General features: G+C 37.7%; 1 protein-coding gene across 1 annotated transcript; it reads left to right on the top strand.

The window, feature by feature from the left end:
* The first annotated feature begins 2,553 nt into the window (after positions 1 to 2,553).
* On the top strand, positions 2,554 to 17,275 carry ADH1C (alcohol dehydrogenase 1C (class I), gamma polypeptide). The gene is made up of 9 exons (XM_059066904.2): positions 2,554 to 2,614; positions 5,499 to 5,600; positions 6,224 to 6,362; positions 8,088 to 8,175; positions 8,273 to 8,492; positions 10,441 to 10,701; positions 13,524 to 13,659; positions 14,628 to 14,766; positions 17,008 to 17,275. The coding sequence occupies exons 1-9, from the start codon at positions 2,597 to 2,599 to the stop codon at positions 17,030 to 17,032; spliced, it is 1,128 nt and encodes a 375-aa protein (XP_058922887.1). The 5' UTR covers positions 2,554 to 2,596; the 3' UTR covers positions 17,033 to 17,275.
* Positions 17,276 to 24,044: the final 6,769 nt, after the last annotated feature.

The raw sequence follows: 24,044 nt of genomic DNA, 5'->3' as shown, positions 1-24,044 counted from the left end.
AAAAAATGACAGTGAAAACACGACAACCCAATACCTATGGGATGCAGCAAAAGCAGTCCTAAGAGGGAAGTTTATAGCAATTAAATCTCACCTCAGTAAATAAGAAAAATCTCAAATAAAAAATCTAACCCTACACCTAAAGCACCCAGAGAAAGAAGAACAAAGAAAACCCAAAGTCAGTAGAAGAAAAGAAATCATAAAGATCAGAGGAGAAATAAATGAAATAGAAACGAAGAAAACAATAGCAAAGATCAATAAAAATAAAAGCTGGTTCTTTGAGAAGATAAACAAAATTGATAAAACCTTAGACAGACTCATCAGGAAAAAAAGGGAGAGGACGCAAATCAGTAAAATTAGAAATGAGAATGGACAAAACACAACTGGCACTGCAGAAATACAAAGGATTATAAGAGACTACTACAAACAACTATATGCCAATAAAATGGACAGCCACAAAGAAATGAAAAAATTCTTGGAAAGGTACAAATTTCCAAGACTGAACCAGGAAGAATTAGAAAATATAAACAGACCTATCACAAGTAATGAAATTCAAACTGTAATTAAATGTCTTCCAACAAACAAAAGTCCAGAACCAGAAGGCTTCACAGGTGAATTCTATCAAACATTTGGAGAAGAGCTAACATCAATTCTTCTCAAACTCTTCCAAAAATTTGCAGAGGGAGGAACACTCATAAATTCATTCTATGAAGCCACCATCACCCTGATACCAAAACCAGAAAAAGATATCACAAAAAAGAAAATTATACACCAATATCACTGATGAACATTGATGCAAAAATCCTCAACAAACTACTAGCAAACAGAATCCAACAACATATTAAAAGGATAATACACCATGATCAAGTGGGGTTTATCCCACAAATGCAAGGGTTCTTCAGTATATGCAAATCAACCAATATGATACACCATATTAACAAATTAAGGAATAAAAACCATATGATAATCTCAATAGATGCAGAAAAAGCTTTTGACAAAATTCAAGACCCATTTATGATAAAGACTCTCCAGAAAATGGGCATAGAGGGAAACTACCTCCACATAATAAAGGCCATATATGAAAAACCCACAGCCAACATCATACTCAATGGTAAAAAACTGAAAGCATTTCCACTAAGATCAGGAACAAGACAAGGATGTCCACTCTCACCACTCTTTTTTTTTTTTTTTTTTTTTTGTGGTACGCGGGCCTCTCACTGTTGTGGCCTCTCCTGTTGCAGAGCACAGGCTCTGGACACGCAGGCTCAGCGGCCATGGCTCACGGGCCCAGCCACTCTGCGGCATGTGGGATCTTCCCGGACCAGGGCACGAACCCTTGTCCCCTGCATCGGCAGGCGGACTCTCAACCACTGCGCCACCAGGGAAGCCCGATAGACTAAATCTTATTAAGTAGTTGAATGCACTATGTCCTCCAAGTGCTGGTAAAGACTTGAGATTTATTAAAAATCAAACTCTTTCTCATACTCACTGCACTGAACAAAGGACAATGGAAATGCACAGGAGTTTTCTTGACTAATTGCCAAAATGATCATTATTTAGTTTCTAACCTAAATGTCTTCTCTCTACAAATCCTCCTCTGAGTCCTTCAGTCAGAATGACTGATATAGAACATCACAGATGGTCTGACTTGGTTGCCTGTGTCTTTTTCCCCCATAGATTGTGAGTTTACTTTTATGGATGATTCTTGTAGCCAACACTTATTAAAGGCTGTCCTGTGTGTCAGGCACCCTAAGTGCTTTAAAAGGATTAACTCATTTGTCCATCAAACAACCTTTTCAGGTGGCACTACTATTCATCCTCATTTTACAGATAAGGAAACTAAGGCCAAGGACAGTTAAATAACAAGACCAAGTTCACACAGCTAGTAAGGATAGGGTCTGCTCAAATCCAAGGTCATGCTATAACCACTGCCTCATAATGCCTCCTGGCACGGGTAGAGGCCATCTCTTATCCATCATTGTCACCCCACGGCACCCAGCTGAGTGTCTGGAACAGGGAAGTACCCAGCCAGTGCTAATTGGTATTGAGTGGAGCAAAAATGCCAGAAACAGTGAGCACCTCTGCTGTCACTGACTGGTGTCTGACTTCTCTGCTGTGAAGAAGAGGAGAGTGCTGAAGCAAACACATTCCTCAGGCTTGTAACTCTCTCTGTTCTAAGGCATTCGTGCTGCTTTCTTACTCCTCCTCCTTGCTAACTGCATTACGTGGATTAGAAGTTGGAGCTAAGTTCACACAAAGGGAAAACAGAACTCTGAACACCCTGTGTGGGATTGAGAGAGGAGAAATACGTAAACCAGGAAAAAGATATATCTAGGGAAATATTTAACCTGATGAAATCAAGATGTTATCTGAAATTAGCATATTGCAAACAAAGTCAGTGTTTGAGTGCCCTGTTCTTTCTGATTTGACTTGGTCAAAAATAAGCTGATGGGCGGGGCTTAAAGATCCCAGATCACATGTGTAGAATTGGGCATTATCCAAGCAAACAATAATCTGTGCAATATATCTGTTGTACATACTTAAGCAGGGAAGAGTCTGTAAGAATTCACGTCTCCTGGCCTGCAGAGAAAGCAGAAACATGAGTACAGCAGGAAAAGTAAGGCAATTTTTTTTTTTTTACTTTTGGAATTATATTCTAATTAATATAATACACAAAGAGATACAGTATTTAATGAATAACTTAAAATTCATATATAAATTAGAAATAATATATACTGAAATACAACATAGAATATATGCTTCAATATACAAGGTATATTAAACTACAATTGAGATGGGCAATACCTAAATATCTTTAACAAAATGTATAGCATTATACCTATTACAGTCTGTATTTCATATATTAAATAAATGTGAAGTAGTACATCCAATCATGAGTAATTTTCAAATCTAAAGTTAGAAATGAAATGTTTTTATCAAGAAGTTATCTTTATGTTAAATACCATAATATGAATGCTATTCTTTATAATCATATTCTTTTTATGAATACAGGAAAGTTAAGTGTGACAAAACTTTTATTGATCTCAAAGCATTAGAACCATCAAGACTAAACAAACCAACATCAACATGCAAATTCTTATTTAAAAGGGTCCTACCATGGGACAATTCAGGAAATCTCCATAGAAATCCTATAGAAGAGTTGTCCCCAACCCCTGGGCTGCTTAGAAACCTGGCCTCACAGCAGGAGGTGAAAGGCAGGCCAGCCAGTGAAGCTTCATCTGCTGCTCCCCATCGCTCAAATTACCCCCTAAACCATCCCCCTTCCCCCACCCCCTGGTCCGTGGAAAAATTTTCTTCCGCAAAACCAGTCCCTGGTGCCAAAATGTTGGGGACCACTGCTATAGAATGACATATTCTTCATGTAAAAGTCAATGTGATTAAAAAAAAAAAGTTAATACTGATATAGTTTGAACCACTTATTAGCACTGGGAACAGAGATATTCGGTTCTAAGTCCTCCACAGATTCATGTTTATTTGTTCAATGTGCTTACAGGTGCAGAGAAATACATGTGGTTATTCAATACAATCAATTCATGTTGTTTAACTTCTTCAGGGCAAAAGCCTGTGTAACTGTTTCCAATAGGTTTGCTGTGTTAGGAGTTGATTGCACAATATAATATCCTGCTATGATGACTCAACTGAAAGATTCTGAGGTTTCTACACACCCTGTGTGACATACAAAAGGCCTGTATCAATAAGATTGGTTGGAAATCTTATGGGTAACCAATTGTCAGTTTTCTTATTCTAACTTTATTTTCATCCATTACTGATTAGCATTTACAGTGGCATATTACATTTCAAATGAAGAATAGTAAAGAAAAAGAAAAATTAAATTTTCCAAAACTCGGCTTGAAAGAGTTCAGAGATCGAAAGGATAAACCAAATGTATTAATGATAATTATAAATTATAGGCAATCAATCCTCACTCCTCAGGTACAACATCAATAACTTTTAGCTATTATGATAACGCTTCATTTATGTTTACCCTTCCTGTATTGTATGTTCTTCAAATGCTAAATGGCAACAATAATAATACCTACTTTCATAAGGTGGTTGTGAGAATTTAATAAATTCATATTAAATTTTTTCATACTGGAAAGCATTGAAAATAGTGCCTGGTACATAGAAATAATTTAATAAATATTAGTCACTGCTATTATTGTTGTTATTGCTATCTAACCTCTAATCTTTTGTTAATCTTTTACTACCATCAAGTAGTGAAAAGATAAAATGATGTTAATTCTTTGGACACCCAGCTTTGTGATTCTGGGAAAAGTGTTTAGTCAATTACTAAGTCAGTTGAGCCTCAATCTTTTCATCTGTAAAATAGGACTAATAATTCAATAATACTGCCCTGTGAAGTTTAAAAGTCAAACATGTACCAATAACTCACCCAGCACAGCCACTTGTGCCTGCTACATCATTGGCACCCAATAATCAACACCTATCTACCATTAGTGTATTATTTCCAAGTACTCTTACATTTATTGTGGAACTGACCATGACAAACACTTTGCAAAGCAGAAGGATTTGGCATACAAATAATGAAAATAAATTATCAGATAAGTTTCAATTGAATTTTTATCATATTTGCAATATGTTAATTCTCTCTAGAAAAAACTGTCAACTAACAAGCTTTGCAAAAATGAACACGAGTCTTATACTACATTCCCAAGCACTAAAAATGTGTTCAACTTTTATTTGTAAGAACACCTGTAAGTAAGCTATGCTAGCTAGAAAGTCAAATACACAGTTGTCCCATTTTTAAATATACGCGCGCGTCTGTGTGTTGTGTGTGTAGAGTTTTAACCTCTATAATTTTGGGCTCAAGTGTAATCTGGAAGAAATTCCTATACATAAATTATATAACAAAACAAAGCTGCCAAAGCTAACTTTCAAATAAGTGATGCAAACAAATAGCACATAGAACAAGTGTAGAGAGAAAATCAAAGGAACAGGCAAATATATAGAGAGAAACCCTAGGCAGGGAGGCAAGTCCATAACTGGAATCATAAAGTCAGATCATTCTGGCTTAAGTGGAGAACTGAGCAAGGGAGAAATCAGTATCATGTGAACAGAACACTGAATCTGTCGGCAAAGTGACAGTGATTTAGAACTTCACGTACGAGCCAACAGTTTTGGGTAAACAACCAATTTCAGGACCGCATTAGGAAATAGAAGCAATAAACAATCCATAGAGAAAAAAAAAAACCCATGGTGTTCTTTCTTCATAAAAGAATATATTCCATTTTATCTCAATGTCTCACTATAGTTAATTGTTTCTTTCCTTGTGGTATTGCTTTACACATTTTTATAAAGAGGTACTATTATTCTTTTTGCAAATCAAAGGTTTTCATTTCTGTGGAACAATGTTAGGTTCTAGACATGGGGCTAGACGTTGCACGTAAAAAGGTGAAAGACACAATCCCTGACTTCAAGGGTGGGGAAAAACTGGTATCATCTTTCTGTTCAATTTTCAGGTAATAAAATGCAAAGCAGCTGTGCTATGGGAGCTTAAAAAACCATTTTCCATTGAGGAGGTGGAGGTTGCACCCCCTAAGGCCTATGAAGTTCGTATTAAGGTAAACCTTTCTTCCATTTCTATTTAATCTTAGGTTTAAAAATTTCAGAGAGTAGCAATGAAAATAACCAAAATCCATTAAGAGGCACTTTTCATATGGTTATCCAGACAGTGGAATTACATTTGTTGCCAAGGAAAGTTGTAAGTATAAATTGTTAAATTTTTAAAAAAGAGACCAAAGAGTATATACAGTATAAACCTAGTAAAATAAAAAAGAATTTATATGTTAATACAGAAAAATAAGTGCAAAGGAATATATATCCAGATTTTAAATCAATTAGCATTAGATGGTAGCATTTAAGTAACTATTTTCTTGGTGCTAATCTGCATTTCCTACTTCTATACAAAAGATTGCCTCCTTGTATAGTATATGACTTAAATATTTCAGAAACAATTATTTCACAGATAATTCCAAATTGTTTAATGCATGAAAGGAAAGTAGAAGAGGGTTTTAGGCTGAATAATCTTGGGTATAGATTGAATCTGTATTTGGGAAGAGCAGGAATGATCGGTAAAACCCGTGAAAACTCTTTAGCGCAAATTCAGGAAACTGGGTATGTTAAGTCCATCTGAGTGAGGGTCATAATCTTTTCTGAATCTAATCATCCTCCCTTTACCCTGTAGATGGTGGCCACAGGAGTCTGTCGCTCAGATGACCATGCGATTAATGGATGTTTGGTCACACCTCTTCCTGCGATCATAGGCCATGAGGCAGCCGGCATTGTGGAGAGCATTGGAGAAGGGGTGACTACAGTAAAACCAGGTACAGAATTCACAGTTGGGGAATGTGCTTTGGTTCAGGACCCCAAGATAATCCAGCCTGGATGATGACACTGAAGTAATAAGAGATGAAAGAAGTTGCTCACGGCTGAGCTAGGACTTGACAGGAGGTCTCCTCCTTTCCTCCCTCCCTGCCTGTCTCAGGCATGTATGCGTCCATGCACTCCTGTATTCTCTCCTTCAGCAAGCATTTCTGGAGGACCTACTAGATGTAAGCCACTATGTTAGATCCTGGGAATATATAAGGATCAAAAAAGACCCAGTGCCTGCCCGGGTGGGGTTCAAAATGAATTAATTCCCATTTTAGTGTTGCTAAGCAGTGTCTTCTATCAGGTCCAAAGAAAACTACAAATGAGACAAGGGAAAAAACATGTCTGTGTCCTGATCCTCTAGATCAGTGTATGGAACCTGTTCTGTGCTGACTTCACACAATGGGGATTGTGAGGCCATGACTGAATCAACATTATCTCTTCTCAGGTGGGAAGTGGAGCCCATTCACTAATTTCCCCTTCCAATATGGCCTTCTATCCTGAACACGGAATGAATGAAACAGACTAGTTGGCAGGAAATGAAAGAGAACTAGCAGAAGGCATCCTGCCATAAACAATATCTGTTTTGTTACCTTTAACCATGATTATATGTGACTGGTTACCAAGTACTATTTTTCTTTAATATTTATTGTATCCTAATATTATTGTGTATTAATACAGATAAATATTTTTAGAGGTAAACTGTAAATAAACAGAACATTTCCATGTTATCATCTCATATAAAGTTTATCTATTAAATATTATCTTTCTGAGTCTTTTGGATAAATAGTATAGATGATTAAAAATAAATATTTTTAATTCTAAAAAAATCACTTTAGCCAGTAGATTTGACCTCCCTGCTTACCAAATACTTAATTGACCTGTGAACAGAAAATAATAAAATAAGTTGTCTGGTTTGAGTTTCAGCTCTCAGTACTTCCTTTAGTTAGAAATCTATTAATAATAAATGACACCTCTACTTTTCACCCCTGCTCCCTCTACCACAGCAGTAAAAATGAACTATTCACAAATTATCAGCTACAAACATTGGAAAGTCAGTTCTTATCCTAAAAGAAAGTGTCTAACTTATTATTGAGGGTTGAGGTTTTCAAAGGCATTTCTTAAATTCTTATGTGTCCTAGTTTTGTTTGTTTTCTTTAAAAAAGAATTTTTTTAAAAAAAAGAACTCATTTCATAGTAGAGATAAGCATAATCACTTTGAAAAGCCAAGAAATAGTTGTTGAGATTCTCATTGTTATTGTATCCCAAACTATTACAAAATACTGGATCATCTAGTGGAACTATGGCAGCCTGCTCACAACTTAAATTTATATTTACACTTACAGTGAGAATATTTGTTGTAATTATTAAGGATTAAATGAGATGATACATATAAAATCCCCAAGAGAAAGGGCACACAATAAAAGGTAACTATCAACACAGTGGAACCACTTCTAAAAATCCATGCTGTTTTCCACATTTACATCTTCTTTGGGCTTCTTCAGGCATATATAAACCCAAACTGGTAACGATGCTGGCAGGCAATGACCAAGACATAGTGCTGACGGGACCCTTTTCCAAGTCAAGTGCCTCTAATACATACGTGTAAGCTTTAAGCTCTATCTCTATTAATTCCTGGGTAGAAACTGAAGAAGAATTTGTTTTATCCCCTTCCCCAGGTGATAAAGTCATCCCACTCTTTGTTCCCCAGTGTGGAAAGTGCAGTGTTTGTAAACACCCGGAAGGCAATTTCTGCCTGAAAAACAAGTAAGTTTCTGATACTCTCCTTACGCAGCCAAGGAATGTGCACATCGGTTATACTCCTGTCTCATACCCTCATGTGCCTATGTGTTGCATTGACCAGTGTGACCAAGCCTCAGGGGACCCTTATGGATGGTACCAGCAGGTTCACCTGCAGAGGGAAGCCCATCTACCAGTTCATCGGCACCAGCACCTTCACCCAGTACACAGTGGTGGATGAGATGTCAGTGGCCAAGATTGATGCAGACTCACCGCTGGAGAAAGTCTGCCTCATTGGCTGTGGATTTTCTACTGGTTATGGCTCTGCAGTCAAAGTTGCCAAGGTAAGAATTACAACGGGTGATAAAACCAGCTACACTCAGACTGTCAGGAGCTAAAAGGACAGCAGTTTCTCACAGGAATCAGAGATCATTCTACACAGATTTACTGGTAGCTTCTCCCTCCACCACCATAATTAACATTGACATGCTCCATAGAATTGAGGGTGTTGATTATAAGTAGAAAATGCCCTCAGAAGGAATTGAGAGTACATCCTAGAAAATTTATCTGTTTATCACAAATGAAAAGCTGTTGATAATTAACTAAGAGAAAGTAAAGATGTTTTCAATAATTATTCTTCTATATGTGTTTTTTTATGGGATTACTAAATTTTAGAGCTGGGAGCTCATTTTGTCATTCATTTTGTAGTTAGCACCAACGTGAGCCATACACAGCAGTTTCCAGTACGTTCTGAGTCAGGAAAAGTAAATGAAATGAAGGGGTTGCCTTTGAGGAGTATCTAGTCCATGGATCTTCTACTCCCAGAATTAGGATCAACAGTAGATTTCAAAGCCTTACCTGATATCCCGATATACTTCCAAACTGAGGGTCGCCAACATACCCACTCTATGGATCTCTATGAGGAAAGCAATGAAGTTTCAATGATGCATGAAGCATTTATTCCACTGCTATACCTCCACCCCTGCCACGAATACACACACACACACACACACACACACACACACACACACACACACACACACACACTTCAGAACTGGTAGATTTTAAGGAGAAATTCTTTAAAGGCTCCTCTTCCCAAAAGGTTGGAAATCTAGTAGTATCCTTTCATTTTATGAAACTGAGGTCCAGAGACATAAAGTTATTTGCCAAAAATCTCACGACTGGTTAATATGACAGCTGTGACTAGCCTCCTTCTCAAAACTCCTGCTGAATCATAAACCATAATACATAATTACCAGTACTTTTAAATCACAATCACAAGCCTCATGTTTTTCTAAGTAAAAAAGTGGTGTATCGCACAGAATGTTTACTTGGGACAGGAGGAACACTTCACCCACACTGAAGGCTAACTATAGCAGACTAGGTTTATTAAACAGTTCCTTAGGCAAGTTAAACAACTGAGAGCACGTGTTTTCCAAATTTCTGCAAGCCTAGCACTAAGTCCCTTGTGCAATTGCATCATCTGAGCAGGTGGTCCAACTAAACCTACATAGAGCAGAAGCCAAGGGCACGTGTGATGAAGAATTTCATCCATTATTATAGACTAGCTTTTCATTGCATTATTCTTCATTAGTGTATTTTAGAAAGCGGACATAAAGACCCACTCAGAGCACACTGGTCCCAAGCAGTATTATCTTAAAATTATCTGTTAAATTTCCCCTGCTGTTAACTTTGCTTTAAGCTGAGGATAACTCTTCTATGCTTCACAGCTAATTTCTGCCCTCATTATACTGGTCATGACTATTGAAAGTTAATGAACCAAGGAGTTAATTATTGAGGGTTCAATTGGATTATTTTTTTTCAATCTCCTCTCTTCTACTTATTATTTAATTTCCCCAAAATTGTGTTTCTGTATGTGTGATGGACTGAAGCTGGCTATCAACAGATTCTCTTTAAGAGGGGGTCACTAGCATTTAGAGCTCAAAGATCATCCAGTCCACTGGCTCCCAGCTTGGGTTTCCCACTGGAGTCACCTGGAGACTTGGTCTTACCTGCAGAGTCTGATTTAATTGCTTATGGGCTGTGACCTGGGTGTTGAGATTTTTTTCAAAGCTCCCAAGGTGAGTCTAGTGTCCAGCAAAACTTGAGAACCACTGATCTAATTCAACCCCTTCATTTTAAACATGAAGCAGCTGAAGCCAAAAGAAGTTTTGACAACAGATGGACATATTTGAGTAGCTCCTGACAAGGGAAATGCATGGCACTTTATACAATTTAGGCTCTTTGTAATCATCATTACTTTATCTGTTTTTGCATTTTCTGAAAACACAGGTCACCCAGGGCTCCACCTGTGCCGTGTTTGGCCTCGGAGGAGTTGGTCTGTCTGTTATCATAGGCTGTAAAGCAGCTGGAGCAGCCCGGATCATTGCAGTGGACATCAACAAAGACAAGTTTGTAAAGGCCAAAGAGGTGGGCGCCACTGAGTGCATCAACCCCCGGGACTATGAGAAACCCATCGAGGAGGTGCTGAAGGAAATGAGTGGTGGAGGTGTGGATTTTTCATTTGAAGTCATCGGTCGTTTTGACACCATGGTATGTACCCTGAAATGCCTTGAGATGTCAGCTTCTGCATTCTAGAGTCGACTTTTATGCAGCAGAATATAAACATTATATATAAAGAACACTTTTTAAACGATGGCAATTTTCCATCTCCTATTTGTTACCTGAATTGCTTAATTATTATTATGAGGAATCTCATTCTTCCATCAGTTAAGTATAACTGTCACAAGGATTATTTCCTTTTTAGAGACAGAAAAGAGTTTTTTATTTTAATTTTTAGTTCAAAAAAATTCAAACTCAAGTCAATATAAAGAATATAAATTCTGTTTTCAAGTTGGCAAGTTTGATTTTTTCCCCCACATTCTTAACAAAAAATGGTTTGACCATTTTTATAGGTTTTAATGGATATCATATTTTGGCCAAAAAAAAAAAAAATGAACAACTTTAGGCTCCATATCATTTTATTAACAGAAAATATGCCCTGTTTTACCACAGCAGGCAGCCAAGTGCCTAGTACGTAATATGCATCCAAATCTGTGTGTTGAACTGAATACTTTAAAAAGTCAACAGGTTTTTCCACCAAAAAAATTTAAGTGATACTATTTCATAGTGTTGTTTCTGGATTAAGTGAGATAAACATGTAAAATACTTAGCACGTGCCACCTGTCAGTAGCAAGCTCTTAATAAATGTCAGCTGGTGTCATCAACATACAGTACTGTTTGCAATCTTGCAGCACTTACGTCATCTTTAAGATATACATGATATTACTTTCAAATAATTACAGTTATCAATTGCAACAGAGAACACATCCCTAGCTACATTTCACCTAACCAGAATTCTCTAGAATCCTAATGAAAAAACCCCCAGAGACCAACAAAAAAGAGCCCCCTTTTAAGGTTCTCCAGTAAGTCCCAGCAGTGTCGGTAGTAGGAAGCAGCACCTAAAGAGTAAAGCTCTTTGCAGCCTTGACCTGGGACAATGTGCCATAGATGACTGAAGTTCCAATACAATCCAACTTTTTCCAAGGCTCTAGCCTTTCTCCTTATGCCATTTTTTCTATGGTTTTCCCTCCATTTTCTCTTGTGGAATTGGACTGTTTTAAATATCTGATAGCCACATGTTCTAAAGTTCTCTGGTCTTCCAAATGTCATACTCCAAAATCAAAGGACTGATTATAATACATTTCGGGGGGGATCCTAAACAACTTTCTTACTGCAAACCTGCTTAAAAACCTGACTGGAGGGGAAAGGCTTTCTTTTCAAGTTCCAGAGTAATAGGTGTAGTTTAAAGTAAAGTCACACAGGAGTTAAAAGCCCATTTAAAACATGCCCATTTTAGGCCAACAACTATATGGAAAGGTGCTCAACATCATTAATCACCAGGGAAATGCAAATCAGAGCCACAAAGAGACATTACCTCATACCTGTTAGAGTGGCCATTATCAAAAGACAAGCAATGACAAGTGTTGGAGATGGTGTGGAGAAAAGGGAATTTTGTGCACTGTTGGTGGGAATGTAAAATTGGTACAGCCATTATGAAAAGCAGTATAAAGGTTCCTCCAAAAATTTAAGATCGAACTACCATATGATCCAGCAATCCCACTTCTGGGTATATATCCAAAGAACACAGAACTCACTATCTGCACCCCCATGTTCATTGCAGCATTATTCATAACAGCCAAGATATGGAAACAACCTAAATGTCCATTGATGGATGAATGGATAAAGAAATTGTGATGCATATATAATATATATAGTATTAATTCATATGAATGAGTATTATTCAGCCATAAAAAAGAAGTCCTGCCATTTGCAACAACATGGAATAACCAGCAGGACATTATGCAAAGTGAAATAAGGCAGACGCAGAAAGACAAATATTATATGACCTCTGTTACATGTGGAAACTAAAAAAGTCAAATTCTTAGAACCACTGAGTAGGACAGTGGTTGCCAGGGTCTGGAGGAGTGGGGAAAGAATAATGGGTAGATGTCAAAGAGTACAAACTTTTAGTTATAAGTTCTGGAGACTTCCATGTACAGCATGGTTAATATAGTTAATACTACTGTATTGTATACTTCAAATTTGCTAAGAGAGTAGATCTCAGATGTTCTCACTACAAAAAAAGTTAGTAGCTATGTGAGGTGATGAATGTGAATTAACTTGATTGTGGTAATCATTTCACATGGCATATGTATATTAAATAATCACATTGTTCACCCTAAAAAATCATGTTGTACAACCTAAAAATAAACAATTTTTATTTGTCAATCATACTTCAACAAAACTGGCAAAAAATAAAGTACATAAATTAGGAAAAAAGCATCCACTAGAAATGGGCAGTAGAAATGGGATCCATTAAAAACGGAGACTGTGAAGTGGGAAAGAGAGAAATGTTGATGATGTAATTGACCTTGTATCTGGTTCACCATCAAAATACCTGGTTCAAAGTACTGAGTTCAGAATATCTACTTAATAAGTAAATGAAGAATGAGTTAACTAACTCAGATTGCCCCGGGGTCATGTGATAATAAACATTACCTTTATTTGAGGAATCAGAATCAGATTATATATATGTAATGATATTTGCCTCTTTATTATTTTCTAAAGAAGACTTAAGTACATACATACATACAAATTCATTCATCTATTGTCTCATTCAAAAATATTTTCTGGGCATTTTCTAAAGCCACACCTAGTGGCTTTAGGAAATAATGGGGAATGAAGAAAAAGGCATAATCTTCCCGCCACACACTCACAATTTAGCTAGATCCATATTACATGATACCATGTATCATAAGTTGGGACTACCAGAAAATCCACTTTAATGATGCTACATATTAATTTTATTCCAGATGGCTGCCTTGTTGTGCTGTCAAGAAGCATATGGCGTAAGCGTCATTGTAGGACTACCTCCTAGTGCCCAAAATCTCTCTATGAACCCCATGTTGCTGTTGACTGGACGTACCTGGAAAGGAGCTGTTTTTGGTGGTACGTAGTTAGGCTTAAGGCCAAATTCTTACTAATATCAGGATTTCTTCCTTTTTACAAGGGACAAGGCCAGGTTTTAAAATGCAATGTAGGGACTTCCCTGGTGGTGCAGTGGTTAATAATCCACCTGCCAATGCAGGGGACATGGGTTTGATCCCTGGTCCAGGAAGGTCCCACATACCGCGGAGCAACTAAGCCCGTGCACCACAACTACTGAGCCTGTGCTCTAGAGCCTGCGAGCCACAACTGAGCCCGCATGCCACAACTACTGAAGCCTGCATGCCTAGAGCCCGTGCTCTGCAACAAGAGAAGCCACCGCAATGAGAAGCCCGCGCACCGCAGCGAAGAGTAGCCCCCGCTCGCCGCCAACTAGAGAAAGCCCGCGCGCAGCAACAAAGACCCAACACAGCCAAAATTAATTAATTAATTAATTTTAAAAAATAAAATGCAATGTAGTTTTAAAATAAACTAAAATTCCTTTGTATCTATAGGCTCCAAATCAACTAGATGGGGAACTAATGCACACAGAAAGTCCCAAGATAGACTTTAATGGAGTCCCCATAAACTAACAAGGCTCTTTCAGCATCATCGTTTGGTACTCGTGACTGCACAGTGCACTTGAAACACCTAGGAGGATCCAGAAAATCCATAGCGATAATTTATGTCTGCACTCACTGCCCAAATTTAGACAATTGTTAAATTTTCTTCTTCACTTTGAGAATAACCATCTGTACTATAATTTCTCTATGAGAGAACTAATAACCAAGGACCTTAGTTTGTTTGGGGAGATTGTTTTAAAAAGTCAAGCCACTGCAAAAGGATATTGAAACACACCATCTCTTCTTAACCTCAGTAACGGCAGTCTGTGGACATTTCATAAACTTTCATTTAAATCCTATGTGGAAAGTCTCCTCTCCAATTCTCCTCAAATCTGGCTGAATCTAACATTGATGTCACTTCCTTTTCAGGCTTTAAAAGCAAAGATTCTGTCCCCAAACTTGTGGCTGATTTTATGGCTAAGAAGTTTCCACTGGATCCATTAATAACCCATGTTTTACCCTTTGAAAAAATAAATGAAGGATTTGACCTGCTTCGCTCAGGAAAGAGGTAGACTTTAAGTTTCTTTTTATGGTGCGGTTTGACTAACAGAGAAAAAAAGGTAGAAGGATGAGAGAAAGACAAGGATGCAGTGCCTTGGTTTTCCATTCCCAGTTAAATCTTCGCATGTAGAACACTTAAGATCACATTGTGAGAAGCTAAATGCTTTGCATTGCCCGTTTTGTTGAAGCCAAATTATGTTGGTCACAGCAAATCTGAATGATCAGAGCCCTCTGCCTTCTTTACAAGAGAACTCTCACCTTTGCAAGGAAAAAGAATGAGACACACAGTCATATTATAACATGCAGTTACTGCAGCCCCTGCCTGGCCACCTAAAACAGTTGACTATTAATAGCTATAAATTTAAATTACATTCAAGACATCCCAAAAACTCATTATGGGAGCTGGTGGAGCTATATAGGCATTATTTTCTATACAGATATTACTTTCCTCATTAAAATGCTATTATTGTTATTCCTTTTTTCCATTTACAAAGAATTTTTCACAAATAAAAATTATTGCAGAGGAAGGTACATAATGCTATTTTAAATCTTTAAATCTTACATGTTCTTCAAAGCTTAGGAAAACAAGCCAGTTCCATTTTCTACCTCTAACGTTTAACTTTTACAACCACCTAAAAAGAAGAATTTTATCATTTGCATTTATATATGGGGCACAATTAATAATAGGCAGTTTTACCTAACTCTCCCCTTCTTGTTCCATAGTCCCTGCTTTTTCTGCAACTTCACACTTCTTCTCAAGAGGTTTTCAATTTTAAACAATATTTCTTTAGCACCCATACACATAACACATACTAGGCACTTAGTCTGATAAATATTATTGAGGAAGAAAAGAAACTTGCATCCAAACAGTACCAGATTACATCCTTTCTAGAAAGCAGTTTGGTCATTTGTATCAGAAACCTTAAAAAACAAAACAAAAAAATAAAACTTAGATCCTATGTCCCAGCAATGCCATTTCTGAGAATATATTCTACAGAAATTATGAGATATGCAAATGTACATATGTTTAAGCATGTTCATCTATTATCTATAATATCAAAAACTGGAAACATCCCAAAAGTTTAACGTTAAGGGGATAGTTAAATAAATTCCAAACATGTACTAGAAATCAATGAATCCATTTAAAAAGAAATGATTTCATTAAATTGGGAAATTATCCTAATGTAATTTTAGGCTATAGAGTAGAGAAAACAAACATATATACAATATGGTTCCAAGTTTTCAATAAGAACAATAAAAACTTGCATATGCTTAGAAAAAGTTGATCAAAACTCAAGAAAATATTAACACTGATAATTTCTGGGTTGTGGGGTTACAGGTTATCTTTACTTTCTTCTTTATACTGTCCTTTACTTTCTAAATTATCTACATACATTTTTCATATATATTATATATATATACACACATACACATATATATAATTTTTTCAAAATACAAAGACCACCTTTTTCTAAAGTATTTACCCATCAGAAGATGGTTTTTGGAAAGGACATTAGTTCCAGTAAAATGTAACATTTCTGATCTTTCCAAGAATAAAGTCTCACCCAGTACAAATCAATTCTTTTTTTTTCTACTTCTAAGTCTCCTTAAACATTTCTTTATCAAAGCTCTATTAAACTTTCAACATGGTCTTAACTTTATTACACTATCAGAACCTTTAGGCACATTACCTATCATCTTGTAATTTGTGCAACTTTGTATTTGGGTTTAAGTCCCAGGATCCCACACTAGATGTGTGATCTAAAGAAAGTTACAAGTCTCTCCAAGTCTCAGTATCTACAATCTCTAAAATGGAAATAATATTAGAAACTGCCTCCTAACGTTGTTTAAGTAGAGGTTTAAATGATAAAATACATGAAAATCATCTATATAGTATGTGACAAATAGCATGAACTTATTACATATTATTACACATTGTTATTTTGTATTCCTTATTATACAAGGCATGTGGGATCTCAAAAATTATATTTTGAAAACCTAATACATAATGAAGCCTAAATGGCAGTCATGTTCAGGATAAAATAGAGCTTCAGGTTGGAGAAAACACAACAGGAAAAGATGAGATGACGTTTTACTTGACTTGAGTGCATTACAGATGGGAATGAAACAGCAGGAAACAAAGATAGCTTTTCAAAGAGACAAATCGAGTGCTCCTTGTACTCTCATATGGAAGAGTGTATATTCTCTAAACATGAAAACAATTAGTATCTTTTATTTTCTGTTTCAGTGTCCGTACCATCCTGACATTTTGAGACTATACACATGCCTTCACTTGTAGCAGTCTTCCGGCTCCTCCATCATCTGAAACATCAGCCAAACATCATCAATAATTCAATTCTTCAGAGATACTACCAATAAATTACACATGGGGGCTTTCCAAAAGAAATAAAATTAATGTGAAATCATTTTTAAGCAAATGCTTAAAATTCATTGAGAGCTAGATGAACCATCATATGGGTAATTGAGTCCAATAAACCCTCCTTCTTAATCATTCTACTCATGTTGAATCGTGTCATCTCTCCCACTGAGGAAAGGTATTTCTTTTGACTTTTTGCACTTTTTGTATCTTTACCACTCTTAGTCTTTGAAGCCTTAGGCACTGAGAAAGTCCTCATGATACTTATTCCCCAACATACACGTGATGGACTATTGTGCTCCACGTCTTCTACCTGTACTTCTCCTGTCTGTATTTTCCTTTTTATGAAATGTAGCAAAACCCTATAGTAAAAACTACACGTAGTCTGTGAAAGGATACACTCAGATTTATAAGTGGAGAAGGTCCAGAACTTCTAAATGCAGGGAATTTCTTAGGGAAATGTCACATATTTTTAGGGTGAAGGGAAGTGTTTTTATACTACAGTTTCACTCTACATGTGATAAATGTGAGGTTTGAATAGTAAATCTGAAAACTGAACTGCTCTTGGAACCATATTCCAAAAGTCTATAATTTTTACTCAAGAAAGTACTTTATTGATTAAATGATCTTAGTTAGTTATTACAATTGACTGAAAATAAGTCATAAGGTAATTTAAAATAATATGGTGGCTTGAAGTCTAGGGATGGGAATAAAGCAGCTGTGGACACAGCATGTAAAAAGGGTAACTAAGAAATGGCACAAACATCTAAAGCAATAGATTTCTAAGTAGATGTATATTCACATAGAGATGTCCATTTTTGAAAAAATCTTTTCAAACTAGAACTTTTCTATTAACTACCATGTCTTAAGTCTATAACCCTGGAATTAATTCTTTGGACATGTGAAAGTCTATGGTCCCCATTTCTTAGTGCTTTCTCAGAAGACGATTTGCACTTTGAGCTTCGTCTCTAAATGTTTAATTAAATGCTTATTCCTTTAAGGAGTTTTAGCTATCTTTAAAGGTACGATTTGTTTCCATGTCTTCAATTTGTTTGATATTGTGGAAAGGACTCTAGACTTAGAGCAAGTCATCTACCACTTATTTGTGACCTTCAGTAAATTACTCATCCTCTCTAAACCCATTTTATCCTTTGTTTTAAAAAATTACTCTACCAACCCATTACAGCTTCATGAAGATTAGATGGAATGATGGTAGTGAAAAGGCTCTGTCCACTATGAAGTGTCACGTAAATGTAGGGAACAGTTTAATTCTTTTGTCAAAGATACTGAAGGAGATATTGAGGATTAGGGGAGCTTTCAGAACATCCCTAAGTTTTCAGAATGTTCTAACATCATGGAACACTATGTTCCCGTGTTACTGGGTGCTCCAGTGTTTTTATATTGGTGCTGATAATGTGAGATTCAGAGGAAAAAGAGATGGTTCTAAATGCCCATGTCACAACCGTGGGCATAAAATCCTACTGGCTGCACAGAGGCCTGCATCCAGCTCCAACCCTCCTTCCTCCCAGGTTGTGGGGAGCAGGTGGACAGCAGAATTGGGTGGCATGTCAGTTTTCTCATAGAGGGGCACAGTGATCCATGAGGTGTACGGGGGGAGGTTGGGGGGTGCCTTTTGCACTCAGAACTTCCTCTCTAGTTGCTTTGACATTGGTGGGGGTGGAGGCATGTTGAAATCAAAGCAGAAAAATGGAACCACAGCGTGGCTGGTATCCTGACAGACCTATAATGGTACACATGGTCAGTGTGTCCTGCTGACCTCCAGCAATAATTTTGACTCTACAATCAAGAATTTCCATATTTGTTGGTCTCCTTTAAAAAGTGGAACTATAAATGCACATAGCTTGCACTCACTTTTAGCCAGCTGAAAAAAAACTTAGTCAAAATGAAGAAAATTTTCAAAATTTGAAGAGAATTTCATGTTGATGGTTTAACTAACAGCTCTGATACAGTGACTTAGCTCCTCCAGAAATAGTAAATAAACAAAAAGGAGTCATATAATCAAAGTCTGATTTAACCCTTTGCTACTTTACAAATCACACAAGCTACTTTAGGATTTGAAAAAAAGTCATTTTGACAGAAGCATTAAAAAATTACTCAGAAGTTGAAGTAGAGTAAGAGCAAGTATGTATTTACTAATTATATTCTTAGACACCTGACTACTTAATTGTTAGCAAATGATTATTGCACAAATAACCTCTATTAAGTATTCTCCAAAAATGTGAAATTGACCATTTTATTGAAGTATATCAAATTATATTTATCTGTCAAATACCCAGCAAACATTCAGGAAATGGACCATTTCATAGGAAGAGAAACCAAAATTAGTGTGGCAAGAATAAAACTAGAGTGGGAGCACTAGAGGCCAAACACCATTTTGATGAAATTTTTTGTCATATATGTCTAACTGGTTTGCTCATTTCATTCACTTGGGATCCAAGGGACAGAAGATCATCTTGCACAGCCCTACCACAGTCAACAAAAGAACCCAGAGGTTGCTGAATAAGTAATAATCAAAACTAACTCATGAGCAAAGATAACTAGAGAGAGTAAAGCACCTCCTTTTCCAGTCTTGCTCTTTGAGGTATTTGCCATGCCAACAAATAACTCGGTAGATTTATTAGGAACAAAAGCAAGTCAGAAATCATCAGACAATTCTTATCTAAAAATGATGTTTAAAGACTACCACTCAGGACTTCCCTGGTGGTACAGTGGTTAAGAATCCACCTGCCAATGCAGGGGACACAGGTTCGATCCCTGGTCTGGGGAGATCCCACATGCCACAGAGCAACCAAGCCCGTGTGCCACAACTACTGAGCCTGTGCTCTAGAGCCCGCGAGCCACAACTACTGAAGCCCATGTGCTCTAGGGCGTGCCATAACTAGTAAAGCCTGCACACCTAGAGCCCATGCTTCACAAGAGAAGCCACCGCAACGAGAAGCTCACACACCACAACGAAGAGTAGCCCCCGCTCGCCACAACTAGAGAAATCCCGAGTGCAGCAAACAAAGACCCAACGCAGCCAAAAATTAAAAAAACAACAACTACTACTACTCACCATAAACCAATAATTTATAGTGTTTTGGGAGATGTCTAATTGCCTTAAAGGGTCATAACTACAGTTTTGAAGCAAGAAGAATTTCTGTTCATTCTAAATTTAAATACTGAATATCTCCTAGGTAATTCCATGTTTCAGCATGGCTGAGAGAGAGATTGAGAAATAACACGACGACCAAGTATTTCATTTGACACTGATTTTTTTTTCTTGTGATGAGTACCTTTAAGATTTAGTCTCCTAGCAACTTTCAAATATGCAATACAATATTATTAACTAATATATTCTCCATGCTGTACATTACATCCTCAGGATTTTTTTTAGTAACTGAGAGTTTGTACCTTTTGACTCCTTTCACCTATTTTGCCCACCCCCCGGCACCTCCACCTTTGGCAAATATTCTGTTCTCTGTATCTATGTGTTTTGTTTTGTTTTTTTCAGATTCCACATATAAGTGAGATCGTATGGTATTTGTCTTTCTATGTCTGACTTATTTCACCTAACATAATGCCCTCGAGGTCCATCCATATGTCACAAGTAGCAAGTATTGTTTCTTTTGTCCTATAACCAAAGTAACATGCAACTTTTCTTATAATTTTCTTTACATGATGAATAATTTTCCCTATTTTAAATAAATGATTATTAGAACTTATAATGCAGAAATTTAGACTCTGTAAACTGAACTGTGCTCCATAGATCAGTTGGCTACGATTAACCTCTTGTGCCATTTGGAATGAAAAGAAATCCTTAAGAGTAAAGTATATTAATCAGATGCCTGGAATAAAACAATTTTTAAACAAAGACTATCTATGTACCAATATCATAGAATGACATGAGATATATAAGAGGTATATACATAGGCTTACTTTTCTATACAGATTGCTAAATTGAGAGATATCACTGATTTCACATTACAACTTTTTTTTTTTTTTTTTTTTTTTTTTTTGCGGTACGAGGGCCTCTCGCTGTGGTGGCCTCTCCCGTTGTGGAGCACAGGCTCCGGACGCACAGGCTCAGCAGCCATAGCTCATGGGCCCAGCCGCTCCGCGGCACGTGGGATCCTCCCAGACCGGGGCACGAACCCATGTCCCCTGCATCGGCTGGCGGACTCTCAACCACTGTGCCACCAGGGAAGCCCAACATTTTATATTTTATATATTCACATGTATATATGTGATTGCTTTCAATGAATGAAGTAGATTATCTGCATTTCAAAGTGAGATAACCAGAATGACCAGTTAACATAGTAGAACTGAATTTAACTATATATTTCATCCAATTTTTAATAGCAATAAGCCCATTTCACCATTTTATCTTTTTTTAAAAATAAATTTATGTAGTTATTTATTTTTGGCAGCATTGAGTCTTCATTGCTGCATGCGGGCTTTCTCTAGTTGCAGCGAACGGGGGCTACTCTTCATTGCAGTGCACAGGCTTCTCATTGCGGTAGCTTCTCTTGTTGCAGAGCACAGGCTATAGGCCTGCAGGCTTGAGTAGTTGTGACACGCAGGCTCACTAGTTGTGGCTCACAGACTCTAGAGTGCAGGCTCAGTAGTTGTTGCACACAAGTTTAGTTGCTCCGTGGCATGTGGGCTCTTCCTGGACCAGGGCTTGAACCCGTGTCCCCCGCATTGGCAGGTGGATTCTTAACCACTGTGCCACCAGGGAAGTCCCACCATTTTATGTTTTTTTTTAATAGATTATCACATCCAGGCAGCCATTGCCTGGACAGCAAATGCTCCCCCCATCCATTGAAGAGATTGAAGTTGATCCAACAAAGGCTGGTGAAGTTCAAATTAATGTAAATATAAATGAGATTTTTAGCAGATGTGGATGTGGATATATGTGTTTACAATAAATTTTATAAGTTCAGGAGAACAAATGGCATTTTTTTCTACTTAAAAATAACTAAGGCTCCCTCCAATTTATACTTAGATCTATAGGACCATACATAATAGTAAAAATAATTTCATTTTGTTAAAGTGGCACAAATAAAGATAAATACTGAAATGTCATCAAACATTTTAGAAACACTTTTGGTTTTTTGGTTTTTTTTTTTTTGGCTGCATTGGGTCTTCCTTGCCTCATGCAGGCTTTCTCTACTTGTGGCGAGTGGGAGCTGCTCTTCGTTGCAGTGCGCAGGCTTCTCATTATGTTGGCTTCTCTTGTTGCGGAGCATGGGCTCTATGTGCATGGGCTTCAGTAGTTGTGCCGTGTGGGCTCAGTAGTTGTGACGAACAGGCTTAGTTGCTCTGCGGCATGCGGGATCTTCCTGGACCAGGGATCGAAGCCATGTCCTCTGCACAGGCAGGTGGATTCTTAACCACTGCACCACCAGGGAAGTCCCGACACTTTTGTTTTTAAGTATTATGAAAGTTAACACAGGCAATTATTGACCGTAAGCTTCTTATTTTTTTTCACAACTATACAGTATTTCTGACATGCAGTTATATAATAGATCAGACACTCTATCTCCAGGGGCTGGGAAGGCAGAGGCTCTCTTCCCCCACCTGGCTCCCATCCATAGAGGCTCTACTCCAGACATGGTCAACCTAGATTACTGGGACCCAGATAACCTCCATTTTCTGCCCCAGCTTTCACTGCTAGGTTCCACACTGGAGGACAAGATGAGAAGAACTCAGGATACCATTTGCTGGCTCACTACCCTCACTCCCAACTCGGATGTAGTAGTGTAGAAAATCTAACTAAGGGGAAGGCAAGAGAGAACTGGCAACTGCAGTTCTATTGAGTGGGCAGACTTTATTGGGAAGACAGTGTGGAGGAACACAGGCCTTAAGGCACTGTCAAAAACAATAGAGGCCTGGGCTTCCCTGGTGGCGTGGTGATTAAGAATCCACCTGCCAATGCAGGGGACACAGGTTTGAGCCCTGGTCCAGGAAGATCCCACATGCCATGGAGCAACTAAGCCCATGCGTCACAACTACTGAGCCTGCGCTCTAGAGCCCATGAGCCACAACTACTGAGCCCACATGCCACAACAACTGAAGCCTGTGTGGCTAGAGCCTGAGCTCTGCAACAAGGGAAGCCACTGCAATGAGAAGCCCGTGCATCAGAACGAAGAATAGCCCCCACTTGCCACAACTAGAGAAAGCCTGTACACAGCAACAAATACCCAATGCAGCCAAAATAAATACATTTATAAAAAAAAATAATAGAGGTCTTAGTGATGAGCAAATAAAAGAAGGCTAAAAGCTCCATGAACCTAGTAGCAGCAACTTTAACACAGAACTGTAGAAAGAAACAGTTAAAAGAGGTCCTGCTAAGATCACATTTGTCCCAGAAGGCTGTGGGCATGCACTAAGGCTGCTCCCACTCAGGAGCAACCAGAGTGGGTATTTGAGAGCTACTAGTCACTGGCTGAACATGGGGAAGTCTTGAAAGCATTCCCCAAGATATATGCAGATTCATCAGCAAAGAATACAGGCCTTACTGGCTCAAGAAGCTTGAGCACAACCTCTGATCAAGCACCAGTCAAATAGTAAGCCATGCTGATCCAAGGGTAACTTTTAGGTTTTATTTTATTTAAAAATGAAACCAAAGGAAAAAGGTGAAAACCTGAACATGACATCAGAGACTACACATTGGTGGAGAGTGAGGGAGAGGGAAATAGACTTAATAGAATTAGTTATGTAAGCCACTAAACAAACTAACAAAAACGACATCAACAAGCCCCAATCGGAATGGAGGAGGAAGGGGAAACTAATCAGAATCCAGAGATGCTGCAATATATTATCAAAAATATCCAGTTTTGAGCAAAATATTACAAGACATAGAAAGAAACAGGAAAGTGTGATCCTTAAACAAGAAAAAGAAA

Source organism: Kogia breviceps, chromosome 6 (genome assembly GCF_026419965.1).
Source record: "Kogia breviceps isolate mKogBre1 chromosome 6, mKogBre1 haplotype 1, whole genome shotgun sequence".
NCBI classification, from domain to species: Eukaryota; Metazoa; Chordata; class Mammalia; order Artiodactyla; family Physeteridae; genus Kogia; species Kogia breviceps.
The sequence above is the reverse complement of the archived record's forward strand: the minus strand, read 5'-3'. Positions and strand labels throughout refer to the sequence as shown.

Coding starts and splice junctions, on each gene's coding strand:
- ADH1C (XM_059066904.2), top strand. Junction 8,493..10,440: donor CTGCAGTCAAAGTTGCCAAG/GTAAGAATTACA, acceptor CTGAAAACACAG/GTCACCCAGGGCTCCACCTG. Junction 13,660..14,627: donor GAAAGGAGCTGTTTTTGGTG/GTACGTAGTTAG, acceptor CTTCCTTTTCAG/GCTTTAAAAGCAAAGATTCT.